Here is a 13,129-nt window from a genome sequence, read left to right on the forward strand (position 1 = left end):
ATGCAATTTAGACCTCTTCCATTCACTTCTCCTTACTGTGACCCAGACCTGTTCGTCAAATTAGGCTGCAGAGATTGACATGTAGTGGACTAATTTTGGTCTTGTGTTCAATTTTCACTCTCTCCCATTTTCTCATTCTGCTAACGGGGAAAATTGTGCTGAAGGCACAAAGCTGACACGAGACATGTGAATTAAAGCTGCAGACATATTGGTAATTTCACCACCAGTCACTGACAAACCCCGCGGAGGGAAAATGTGATCTAATGCTGTGATTGTAGTAAAAAGGCGGCCCTTTTCCAGTTGTGGCTTAAAAGATCCTTTCACTTATGTTCTCATCATGGACGAATAATTGACTCCTAGCATTTTACGGGGAAATATATGGATCTGACATGTGGAAGTGGCAGAAATTAGGCATAATTTTTTGGGGGCTTTAAATGCTTTGTAGGAAAATGAGTTCTGATTTAATAACTTGGAAGGTTATTAACTTAAAATAAAATCCCAGATCTATTATATGGCTTCACTCAGTAAATTCAGCTCTGATTTTAAAATGCGATCATATCAGTGAAGGCTCTGTGCGGTTTTAAATCTCTGGGTATGTGCAGTAAGAATCTCTGAATAATTTAACATGATGGCCATCAGTTTTAGACTGAAGCAGTATTTTTTATCAGAGTCATACTGAAGCTTTGGGGAATTATTTCCAAAAACTTTTGCTTGGAGAATTTTTATTACACCAACACACTAAAGCAAACCAGCATGATGACGACTTTAAAATCAGCTGAAGTACAGAGTATTTATACTTTTCAACATTTTCACGCCTAGAAGGTCAAACTGTGAAAAGCGTTAACATGGATTGGTGTTGCACCCCATTCACTTCTGAGTAAAATCCAGTGGAACCAATTGCCTTCGGAAGTCCTCTATTTAGTAAACAGATCAATTTGTGTGTAACGGGTCCCTAATAAATACAGCTATTCTGCAAAGCCCTCAAAGGTTTGGCCTTTATAGAGAAGTGGCAAAAAGGAAAAGTCACTGTTGAAGGAAAACCATACAAGTCTAATTTCTTGTTTTTCACAAGCAATGGTGGAGGTTCACCTTCCAGGAGGACAGGGGAAGGGTTGGAAGGGTTCCGATCAAGGGATTTTCATTTGTTAGGATGATCCATGCAGTCAAAGTTCTGACCTAAATCCAATTGGCAATATGGCAAGATTGTAAAAGTGGCCTGTTATGCTTCCTTCAACAAGTTAGGATAGGTCCATGGGCTATGCAGAATATGTTCATTACATTTTTTTTGTTTGTTTTTGCATAAACTCATTTTCAGATGAGATCTTAGTCTCCTCAGTTCAGCCTATTTTGAGTTCCTTTCAGGATGAGCTGTTGTAGGGCCTCTTGTCACTTTTAGTCCAGTTAAGCTGCTGCTGGCCACGCCCCCAACCAAACGTTTGAAAATGGCTGCAAACAGATCTGCAATGATACCACAATCATTCGGTTTGGTACAGAAGATGTACAGAATCCAAGGTATATCTTTGGCTTCTGTGGTTTCTGAATGGCAAGTCAACAACAAAACACTTTTCCAGAAGCCATTGTACAGCACATACAGCGGTAAAACCAGCTGACCAAATAGCAGCTCAGCTAAGGTTACTAGGTAACAACACAGTGTGACTTAACAATTGGGAGGTTTTTGAAACAGCTACTTTTCCAAACGCCAAAAAACCTTAACTTTTTGCCAGTACACATTTGTTTTTATTTTTTTAAATTTTTTTAAGCATTTTGACTGTTTTTAGAAGCAGTTGAGACCCAAACGGAAGAAGATAATTGTGTAAAATGTGAATTCAGCATAATAGGCCCCCTATTAAAACTGATGTTTACAGATGCTATCCATCTGGTCTGTCTGGGTGGGCGTTATTTCAAAAGAAAGAATCGTGCTGGTAGAGATCCCAAAATATTTCCACAGTTGTTCTACAAAGTATTAACTTAGTTGAACAAAAACACATTTTCATTATCATTATGGTTTAGTGTCATTTTTTGCTTCAGCTTTACAATTATGTACAACCTTATCTTGGTTTATAAAATAGTTGTTTTGTTTTTGTTTTGTGTTTTAAAAAATACATAGATGTTTGTTGTTGGAATGGGACAAAGTATAAAGAAGGCTCAAGAAGCACTATCCTGGAAAACAAAATCTCTTAAGATCTCCACTTCAAACTTTAAAACTCTCACTGGCTGCTGATTCACGTCACATTTTCAAGTTATCTGGTAACGTAAGGTGACTTTTGCCTCAAAGTTTTCTGTGCAGTGGTTGACAAACTCCAGTCAGGCTGCTGTAAATGTTTTTCATTGTTCAAAACAAACAAGAAAGTGTGATGTTAAATAATTAAATAGTTAGAAATGTGTGCATTGCAGTTACTGTACAGTATTTACTTGCCGTTTTTGGTTTTACTCCAAAATCATCTTAGATCTTCTCCAGAAATAGTCACATGACGGGTGGAGGGTGTTTTTATTTTTCAGTGCGTCTGTTTGTGTTTGTTAATTTACAGACATCCCAGTCTGGTTTAACTCGGTGGGCCTAACATTTATTGGCTCTTAACATGCCTTAGTGCGTGATCACTTGGAGTGTGGGTTACCTTTTATAGGTCTGGTTTTAGCATTATAGTCTTTTTGATCCCGTCTCAGGATGGGACTTTGAAGTGACTGTAGAATTGTTAATGTTGGGGGGGGGGCAGTGTGTCAGCATCAATATTTGTTTTTATTTTATTTTATTTTTATTTTTTTAAATCTGTTTTAATTTGTTGGTGTTAGTTTGAGCACGAGTGCAATTAGAGGGTCTGCTTCCTTGCTCCTGTTCCCAGAGCTCCGTGCTTTCTTTTAGAGCGCACACTGCTTTCCAAGAGAAAATGCAACGTAGCAATAGCCCTCCGCTTCGTTCTCAAAGCCCTCTTGCAACTGTCCCATTTATTTATTTGTTTCCATTATGCCGTTTAATCATTGAGGATAACGCATATGCGACACCCATTGTTAAAAGAATGCCACATGGAGACATCTGCAGTCAATATAAAAGCAACATGTCAAAGCAATTTACTGTCATCATAGACGGTGTCTTACATTTGAGAAATAAGCAAAAGCCGTCCAGCTAAAGGAAGATAAATCAGGAGCAATATTAAAAGACCCTCCCGTTGGAAATGTACAGCAGATGTTGGAGCTGGCAACAAGTTGTTCGACCATCAATGATGCAGGAGGAAAAACTCTGAACTTGACAAGAAGAATCACTTTGTGGCAGTATAAAACTTGGATTGTGGGAGGTTTTTTTTCTTCTTTTAAGTGCAACTGTTACTCTCCTATGTGACTCTTTGACTGAATGAAGTGAGTGGGGTTACAGTCTGCTAGATAAACATGACAGATGTTAATCTGAAGAAGAAGAAGAAGAAGAAAAAAATACGGAGGCCTTCTGAAAGGAGAAAGGGGGTAAGATGGATCAAACGTCTGCAAGCAGGTCTGGAAAGTTTTTGCTTTGCATTCCTTCAAACTCAAGATAATGTTGCGAAATAAAAATGATGAGGTGGAAAATTATTTATCCTACAAAAGCAAAGCACGTTAATGCATCATTTTGATGACGTCAGCAAAAGGGAGGGCTTCTTTTTTTTTTTTTTTCTTAAAATGTAGCGAAGGTGAAGTGAAAGTAAGACATCAGGTAAAGTCTACAGTATGCTCACCTGTTGGTACAAATGTGTGCAAAGAATTAGCAGAATCCGGCTTTTGAGTGGATCTTTAACCAGAGATGGTTCAACAGACCCAAAATTAACTTTCTCCTCTTCCTATCTTAATCCCGAGATCTAGCTCCTAAGAAAAACCTGTGGGTTGAACTAAAGGGAAAAGAATGTCAGACAGGACTCTGGATGATCTAAAGCTGGGGTGTCCAAAGTGTAGTCTGGATGCCATTTGAGGCCCTTGGAAGGAGTTTTTTTTTGCAGCCTGCAACTACAAATCATAAATCGGTATGAGTTTTGCCTGCACAAGAGACAGGTAGAAACTTGAAAAAAATTCTGTCAAAGTTCAATAAATCCAAGGCTTTCAAATAGATGCATAAAAGTCTTCTTAAAACCTGGCCGAAGAAAGAAAACCATTTTAAAAAATAAAGAGCGACCTACGCCCTTTCATGTTGCTGACAACACAGTAAAACATGTGAAATTGAAAAGTCTTTGCATATTTAGTGAAATCAAAAATGCACATTTTTTTGTGCGCTGTGCGTCCTTTTCCCTTGACGATTTTGGCTTGTGTGGCAAAGAGTTTGGACTGAAGAGATTGTGCAAAGGTGAAAGGTCAAAGATCTGTCTCTCTGTCTGCTTCTTATGAACTGTAGGAGGCTGGGATGTTAGAGCAGTTTAAAAACAACAATTTCTTCACACGAGTTATCAGATTTTTGTGTGAAATTACGCAACTGCAGTAACATGGAATTTATTTTAAAATAATTTACACAACTTTACCAACATCTGTTTTCACTGAGTCTGAAGAGCATAATTAAACTGCATTTTCTGCCCGTTTTTAGAAGCTATGAATAAGATTATTTCTGTAATTAATTATTATTATTTTTGCATTTCATACAGCATGTCAAACTGATTTATAAAGTACATAATTTGTATAGTCACAAAAAGAACAAAAATAAATAAATCTCAACCCGCAGTTAATAAAACAAATAGGACAAGTAGCTAAGATTATTAAATTAGAATTTTTAAAAGCGATCTTCTAGTCATGCGTAATCGTAATTACCTTTTTGCACCATTACACAGATCGGTAGACAATTTGGGGGTTAAATGGCTTGCCCAGGGCCGTGTCGACATGCAGCAGGAGCAATCTAGAATCAAATCCACATTTTTTGGATTATAAGACAACTACTCCACACGCTCAGCAAGAGTCATCCCAATTAGAGAGGATCATGCTGCATTTAGCAACAACTATTTCCAAATGACCAAATCATTGATCTGGATCAGTGGTCTCAAACTGCTGTACCCCAGGGCCAGAGTCCTGCAACTTTTATATGTGTCCCTTGCCCTACATGGTTGAGTGAAATGGCAAATCTGCCTCGCTAGCATGCAGTCCAGCTCTACAGAGCTCTGCTAATGAGCTGATATTGGAGCCAGTTGTGCTGAAGCAGAGAACGTTTGAAAGTTTCAGGACACCGGCACTTGAGGACTGTAGTTTGAGACCACCAATCTGGATGAAGCAAACAAAACAACTAGGACAATTGTGCAAGCTGAATGTGGGTGACTGATCAGCACATTATTAATAGTTCAATAAGTTGAGTCAATTACTGTCTTGGGGGGATGTAATGTGGTCTGAATCAAATGAATCTCGGCCACCGTTGGGAAAGTTTGGGGGGAATGAAACGCATTAAACTCAACAGAAGTGCCTAACAGCGAACATATTAGCATTTTCACACGTAGAATCTGGCAAGAACTAATTTTACTGGCAGCGACTGGCTGTTTGGCCTTGAGAAAATCGCTGTTGGTAAGGGTAATTAAAACGGTATCCATTAGCTACGGAGCATAGCGGTTGGCATTTGGAGCTATTGAAAAGTGTCATGTGGCGTTATGAAACTTTTTTTCCAGTTCCAGAGCGATGGGCACATCAAAATATGAAGACAGGCGTTTCAAGCGATTCCCATATTGTGTCAAGGGTTAGGACAGCTAACAGGTCGAGGTTTAAGGAAATTATGAGCTTAAAGAACTTGGGGAAAAAAAGGTTGCCCGTCATTGATGGCATGGGTTTTTTCCCAGGGTGGCATTACCAGTTTTCATGGGGGTTAAACTGAGAGAGAATGGTTCTGCAAACACAAGGCATCTTTCTTACACAAGTGAAATTTAAGTGAACTATTTTTCTTCTAAGTAAAAAACTCACTCGCTTACAGCAAAGTACGAAGGCGGGGCTATTTTGTTGCCGATTCTTTTGTCTACCAAAATATTGCAAGATAAATGTTTTTAAAAGTGGCGGGTGAGTCGGGGACATGCTTTAGTTTTTGTCTCCGAGTGTTGTTAGCCACACAGAAGAACCGCCGCTGGTCATTCTGTAATTCAAGAGCTTCTTTCTTTCTGACTTCAGGATAACAGTCATAAGCATGTCAGGCATTAAATGCTCACCTCTATATCCCGGGTTCCAAATAAAAGTATACATTTGCTTCACCAGAGGACGTCATATGCCTTCAGCAGCTGGACAGCACTTTATGAGGCAGGGTTCATTTGTAGAAGAAATATCGAGGTTGCTTTAACGTCTCAAGATATCGCGCCCCGAGATCTTGCGCGGTAAAAAGGGGATCTGAGTATTTCTTCTGACCTCTCCTGCTCCTCATTTTCTCTACCAGACTTTCAGGCTCGCCACTGTACGAAGAAAACCAATTTTCATTGCCAAAATAATACGATAATGATGTCTGGAACTTGGACACCAAAGCGAGAGTTCAGGTCACACAGAGGCATTTCAGTAGGTGGACGTGGCACTTAACTTACGGTGTTTTTTTTTTGTTTTTTCTTTTTTTTTCTTGTGCAGTCAATCATTCTAAAAAAAAAAGATACTGATATGATAAAGATGTTGATTATAATCATGATGAGACTGGTAAAGGCACAGAAAATTTGCAGCCCAGTAGGAGAAAATTGGAGATAAATCTTACATGTGGTATTTGATTTTGCAGCAAATTGAGCTTGTAATGGATCACTCTGCAGTTCCCTCACTGGACATTTAAGCTGTCCACGGTGAATCTGACTCCAGAGCGAGGTTTTCTTTTCCGTTTAAAGACCACCTTGTAAGTCTGTCAGCCGATAACATCTGGTATCTGTAATTTAACTTTTGCACTAAATTTGCATTAAAGGAAAAAAAGAAAAGAAAAGACAGCTCTTTGCTTTAACCAGTCCCTCCTGTATCCCTGTGTGTGTGTGTGTTTACATTGGCTTCATCTCAACTATGGAGCGCTGAAGGTTAGTTCAACCCAACCGATTCATGCTGCGCTCTGCAAAGATCATAAACCCGTCTGTCAAAACTGAGGAAAGGAAAGCCGGGAGATTTTAATTAACTGTTTGCACCTGAAATGTTTGTCACTGGATCAGAGATGAGAAACGGAAATCCTAAATAATCTGCAATTTTCCTTCAGAAAGATTTAAGTCGTGCCTAAACCTCGCAGTTCAATATTTATCAAAGTTGAACAACAGAGTCAGGCTACAGTTTTATAATGAGACATTTCTCACATTGCCTGCCAGAAGAATTGCATGACAATTAAACGTTATTTTTTACCCTCATTCACTGCATTTGCTTTTTAACAAAGAAGCAATTTGCCGCTTCTTATGTAATATGTCTATTATTATCTTTGTTCTTAATAGTTCAACAGATTTATTGTCTTTGAATTAGATCAGTGTGTTACGACCTTTTTTCTCTGTGCTAGTTGGACTCCAAAATAGCAAAACAACAGAAGCACTTGTTCTTTATTTTCCTCTGGGACTTGGTGACAATTTGTATTTTCCTGTAATTCTTGTTTATTCGGGGGAAAAAAAAAAAAAAGAAACGAGAGAAAGACATAAAAGCAAGACAGATGCCGAATATGTCCGCAGTTGTAACTTTTGGAAACAAAACTGTCACAGAGTGCATGAAGTGAGTGATTGTAAGTTGTGAAAACTTTGCTGTAAAATAGCGCTGGCAGATGCTTAGCGTCGTATTCTGCTCCGTTCGCATTGCTCATATCACGCGGCTGTCTGCTTTATCCAAATAAAAATCGCTCTCCAATTTGGTTCTTAAGTACTGGACGCCATTTGGAGCAGCTGCTGCCGGATGTTCTAAATCCTTTTTGGAGGAGAATGTGATTCTTCATCATCACTCGATGTAGAAAACCGGGAGATTTATTTTACACAAGCAAGAGTCGCATTGTTTTCCCAAGCCCTGGATACATTTAGTCCAAGGAACAAAGAAACAAAAATGTGAACCTGAAGTGCTCTAAGTTGTGTTGATAAAGCAGGCTGTTTACAAATATAATTTATCCCTCTCTTTGTTAGTGCGGATCGACATGATGATGCTGCCTCTTCCAACAGATGAGGCTCAGCTGTTCAGGGAGGTTTCTATCCAATGAGATATGATTCATTACTTGAAAACATATTACTGGGCCCGGACTGCGGATTGTTCAAGAAAATTGATTGTTCTTTTTAAAAAAAAAATAAAATAAACCCCACTTATTGGGAACATAGTTTGTCACGATTAAAAGAACATAGGACCAAAACCCAGATGTGCAGGAGGCAGGATACGGATGCAAACTGTGATTTAATATCAAAACCGCAGCGAAACCCAAACCCAAACGAAGGCCAAGCAAACAAGCTAGCAGAACAAATAACCCGATGCTGGTACAGAAGCAGCAAGTGAGGCAGGTAAAAATGCTGGTTGTGTGATTTGCAAATAGAGTTAAACTGTACACAAAGCAGCTCAAGCTGCCAGATTGAATAAAGATTGTCAACAAATGTTCTTGTCTTGCCTTGAAATTTCCGTTGGATTTCTGTCAAGCAGATTGTACACTTTGACATTTATTTGCTAGAAGAGAGAAAGAAGTGTTCTCTGAAATTTCTACCAATGAATTGCTCTGTGGACCGTAATGGCAAACTTGGTGAAGAAACACTCAACCTTGTTTTGCCACAGGTTAACTTCCTGAAGTTGTGCCAAATGATTCTTGCCCTTGCAACTCCTCCAGAGTTAACGGACCACTTTGCTGCTTTTGTGATTTTAACTCCTTGATTTGATTAATGCTGTGAATGATGCCTTTTCAAATGAACAGTGAAAACTGTTGTTGTATGACAGTCTTGGCGTCTCTGCAGCACATGGTATGTCACAGTAATACATCTTGTATGATAACATCAGCTATTGGCGAGCGCTGCTACTTCTCATTTGGTTTTGCCAAACAAACTCAACAAACCACTGAGACTTTCGCCAAACAACTAGGTTTATATTGAAAATAAATTGCAAATCTTCACAAGCCAAAACCAATGTCCCATCCTGACCATAGTTTGTAAATTGAGCTAATTATGAAGCAGTCGAGTTAAGATTTCTCTTAATTTCTTCTCGTGCTCAGACTAGAGCTAATACAGTTATAATTCAGACTAGAAGCCTTATATGAAAACAGGTGGTGAAGGAAGAGCAATAGACATCTAGAGGCATAAAATATAACATGACATTAAAAAACATGAAAGAAAAAAACAAAGCATGAGAAACTATTGACTATTCTTTTTATACTCGTAGCACGCAAACTGAAGAAGATTGGACAACAGAAGAACCCAGAAGAAGAACATCCTGGACAGGAAGCGCCAGAAGTACCCCACAACATGTCTCCTAAGTCAGGTCCGAGCTTGAACTCCCAGATGGTCTTCCTGAACATCCTTGAGTCCATCGAGCCTGAGGTGGTGAATGCTGGACACGACTGTGGCCAACCAGACTCAGCTGCTGGCCTGCTCACCAGCCTAAATGAGCTGGGAGAGAGACAACTGGTCAAAGTGGTCAAATGGGCTAAAGGCCTGCCAGGTAGGACACCAGAACAAACACACAGATGTCACAAATTGATTAGAGTCCTTGAAACAGGACTAAGAGTGCATTCACACCAGCCCCATTTAGCTCAGTTTAATCAAACTCTGGTCTACAAAGTCCGGTTCGTTTGGGGAGGTATGAATGCACAAATTGTAATGCGGACCAAAAAGAAAAAAAGCGAACTCTGGTCCACCTAACAACCTGGGTCTCATTTGGTTGAAGTGAGCTCTGTGAATGCAAGTGGACCGGAAACCGCTCCAAAAGCAGGAAGCAGACTATAGCTCACGGTATGTGCAAATCTAGCACTACAGGGAAAAATGGGTTGTGTTTTTTTTTTTTTTACCAGGGACAAAAGAGAAACCCTACAACTGCTCGAATCTGACACTACTCCATTTATGTTTGCATTATACGGAGGAGGAAGTTGCGCTGGTCTTCAGAGGTTTTCATGTCGTTTCCTTTTGTAGTTCTTGGCACAGCGCCACCACAGGCGAGGAGGTGAACAGGTTTTTTAATTTGTTTAGACAGAGACTGCAGAGTGGAAGTGAACCACACCAGCTGAAAATGTAGCAAATATTGCAACTTTCATCCCGATCTAACCAAGTCTACCCGACTATCAGATGTGAAAACACCCCAAGAATGATTCATGGTCTCTGGAACCTTAAAAAACTATTTAAATATACTTTATTGATCATGACAAATTTGGAAGAGGTTCAATTTTTAACTGACAAAAACCACAGCTTTCATCTACAGGTTGATACGGAATATAAAACACCTATGAAAATATTAAAACTCAATCTTAGCGAACTAAGAGCCAGAAACCAACTCAGCCAAGACAAAGTAACAGTTCAAACAGATTTATTTGAGTAGTTTATTTAGTGCTGCTTAGATCTGTTTATGCTGGACGGTCTGGAAAACGGAAACAGAGTTGAGTGATGTGATTGGAAGAGTACCAGGAAGCAAACAAAAAAAAAAAATAGATTTACCAGCAGTTTGGGATCCACAGCCTCCAGAAATCCAGCTTCTGCAGGACTGGCAGATTTGTGAGTGGTTTGGCCTTACGAGCCTCTGAGATGTTTGCTGGAAACAAGCATCCACAATTTAAAAAAGATGTCATCCATAAACCGTCCAGAGGTTCTCAGACGGACGTGGGGGGGGGGGGGGAACAATACAGAATATGATTGGCTTGAAGCAGGGTCATGGTCAGGTCAGACAGCTACAGAGAGTAAAAAAAAAACAAAAAAAAAAACCTTCACTCACAAACTTGTACAGACTAGACAAACACACAGGCAGGTTATTGATCGTACGAACTTGACCACAGTTCATGAAACAAAGCTAGAAGGCTGTGAAAGAGGATCAGACAATCTCACAGCAAGTTGATGAAAAACAGGTGTTTAAATAGGGAGCAGCGCAGGTGATGACAATGAGCAATCAGCAGGAGTGGGAAGGAGAGTAAGTAGTAAGCAGCATGGATCATGGCAGAAAACAGAGCGAGCGCGTCAAGAACATAAAATCACACGAGTGTAGCAGTATCAAGAAGCCGCTGCTCTCTTAGATTCCAGGGTTTTTTTCCTGCTGCTTTTCTGGCTGCATCACTACTGCAATCGGATCACATCAGCACTGGGAAGCTTTTCTCACAACTTTCAGTCTTTTCTTATATATTTGAGTTGGGCTCTGTACCTCCACAATCAGTTGCAGCTGTGAGAAAGCAGTGTTTGTCATCATTAATCAGCAGTACGATGGTATTCAGATAAATGGTTTTCAATACAAAGAGCCGTGCCCTGTGCAAAAACGTTACCCTGGCCAGAGAGGGCAGGGACGTTATATACAGCATTCGCTGCCAGTCTTGTGCGCTCCCAGTGATCAATGCGAACTAAATTCACCGAGGTTGCGGATCCTGAAATAAGTTTTCATGAGTCATGATGCAATTAGTGTAAAATTATTCTTGGACTATTTCCCCCTTTCCCCTCCTTCTCTTCATTCCTCTTCACTAATTACACTGATAAGACTTCGTTCTGGCAGTGTGACCGATACAGTTTGCATTAAAACTGCAACCCAGAAAAACCCAGACGTGCCCGCCGCACTCTTGCACACTTTGGTGACGTGTGCGGTTCTCCCCATGTGTCACGTGCATCGAACTCCAGTCCTTGAGGGCTGCTGTCTTGACATTTTTAGATCAGTCTTTGCTGCAAAACACCCAAGTCAAATAATGAGGTCAGTATAAGAGCTCTGAAGAACTTGGCCTTGTCCCAGAACTCACACTGCACCGTATGGCCCTCTGTGAAGTGCGTCCTCCTTCCAAGTGCCAATAAGGGTTTGAGTGCTCAGATTACAAGCGTGCAAAAATTGGCAAATTGGGACAGTAGGGATTGCGTCATCGACTCGCGCCTCTGCGTCTTAACTGCGACATTCAAAATGGCGGGTGTGGTCGCTGATTTGGCATTTGTACTGCTGAAAATGATACTACCACAAGTTAAATTTTAAAAATATAGTTTAGATATTTTCGCTTTCCAAAGTAAATGCAGGAAATATTTGGCTGTTCAAATATATTGAATGCGGAGTAAAATTCGATAGTATTCACACAGTAGAGTCAAATGGAAATTATCTGAATATGAAAACTGACAAACGCAGCTTGTTTGGTGAACATTGCCATAATTCAAAACGTCACATGCTGTGATGAATTGTGGGTAACACACTTCACCGAAGTCCACCTGGATGCTTAGCCGCAGTGCGGGTCGAGTGTGCGAAAGGGGCGGGGCTAAGGATCACTCTGGAGAATTGGGACACAACACACTCTCAAACCCTTCAGCGGGAACGAGTCTGTGACGGACACGAGGGTGGAAGTATTGGGACGGGGCCCTCGGCTGCCTTCCGAGGCGCCAATTCAGCCGTTTGAGCCGTTCAAGTGTGCTGAGCCAGTGGCTCATCCTAAAGATGCAGGACGGCGTCTTTGAGGTCTCATGCCGTCTTTATTCCACTGAAAGCCCAGACCCAGTAATTGACCTTTGTCTCCCTCCTTCCCTTTGTCCTCTTCCCTCCTGTTAGATACATCCCCAAACCTCCTTGTTGATAGCAAAAAACCCATTTTGTATTCAAACTGGAACCTGAAAAACTCACAACTACCTGCTGTTTAACAGGCTTTGCACAATTTAGTGCTGCGCACTCAGCCAATACCATTCTCTATTTGCTAGGTGACTGATCATGGTCCAATGTTTAGTAGGATTATGTTGTAGATTTTTTTGTTTTGTTTTTTTTGTTTTGTTTTTTTCCTGATGCTGTTTCATGAGATCTTTGTAGCTGCAGCCAAAGCAGTGACTAAGCACAATGCTCAAAGCAGTATGCATGGGGCACCACAGATTTGCTGCCACAATGCTCCACCGTATAGCATACAGGACCCGTATATCCTGCCGCCACAATAATAAACCGCAATGACCGCCTTACAGAAGTTTTGTGCATGCTTTAGACAGTAGGGAAACCCTTATCGCTGTGCAGGCATACACTGGTAACAGGGAACACACTGAGCTCTCGATGCCACGAAAACCACCTCTCTAGGTCCTTGTAAAAACCAAACCACCAAGCTAAAATATCATGTACTTTTGCCATTTAT

General features: G+C 40.5%; 1 protein-coding gene across 1 annotated transcript in view; it reads left to right on the top strand.

Moving 5' to 3' along the window:
- LOC106903221 (androgen receptor-like) overlaps positions 1–13,129 on the top strand; it is a 39,903-nt gene that overhangs the window by 12,770 nt on the left and 14,004 nt on the right. Inside the window, exon 4 of the mRNA XM_014966861.2 lies at positions 9,244–9,522. Coding sequence (XP_014822347.1) covers positions 9,244–9,522 — 279 coding nt within the window. The remainder of the gene's footprint in view (positions 1–9,243; positions 9,523–13,129) is intronic.

The sequence above is a fragment of the Poecilia mexicana genome, unplaced genomic scaffold (assembly GCF_051168715.1).
Source record: "Poecilia mexicana isolate PSO_F unplaced genomic scaffold, ASM5116871v1 scaffold_14, whole genome shotgun sequence".
In the NCBI taxonomy this organism is placed as follows: Eukaryota; Metazoa; Chordata; class Actinopteri; order Cyprinodontiformes; family Poeciliidae; genus Poecilia; species Poecilia mexicana.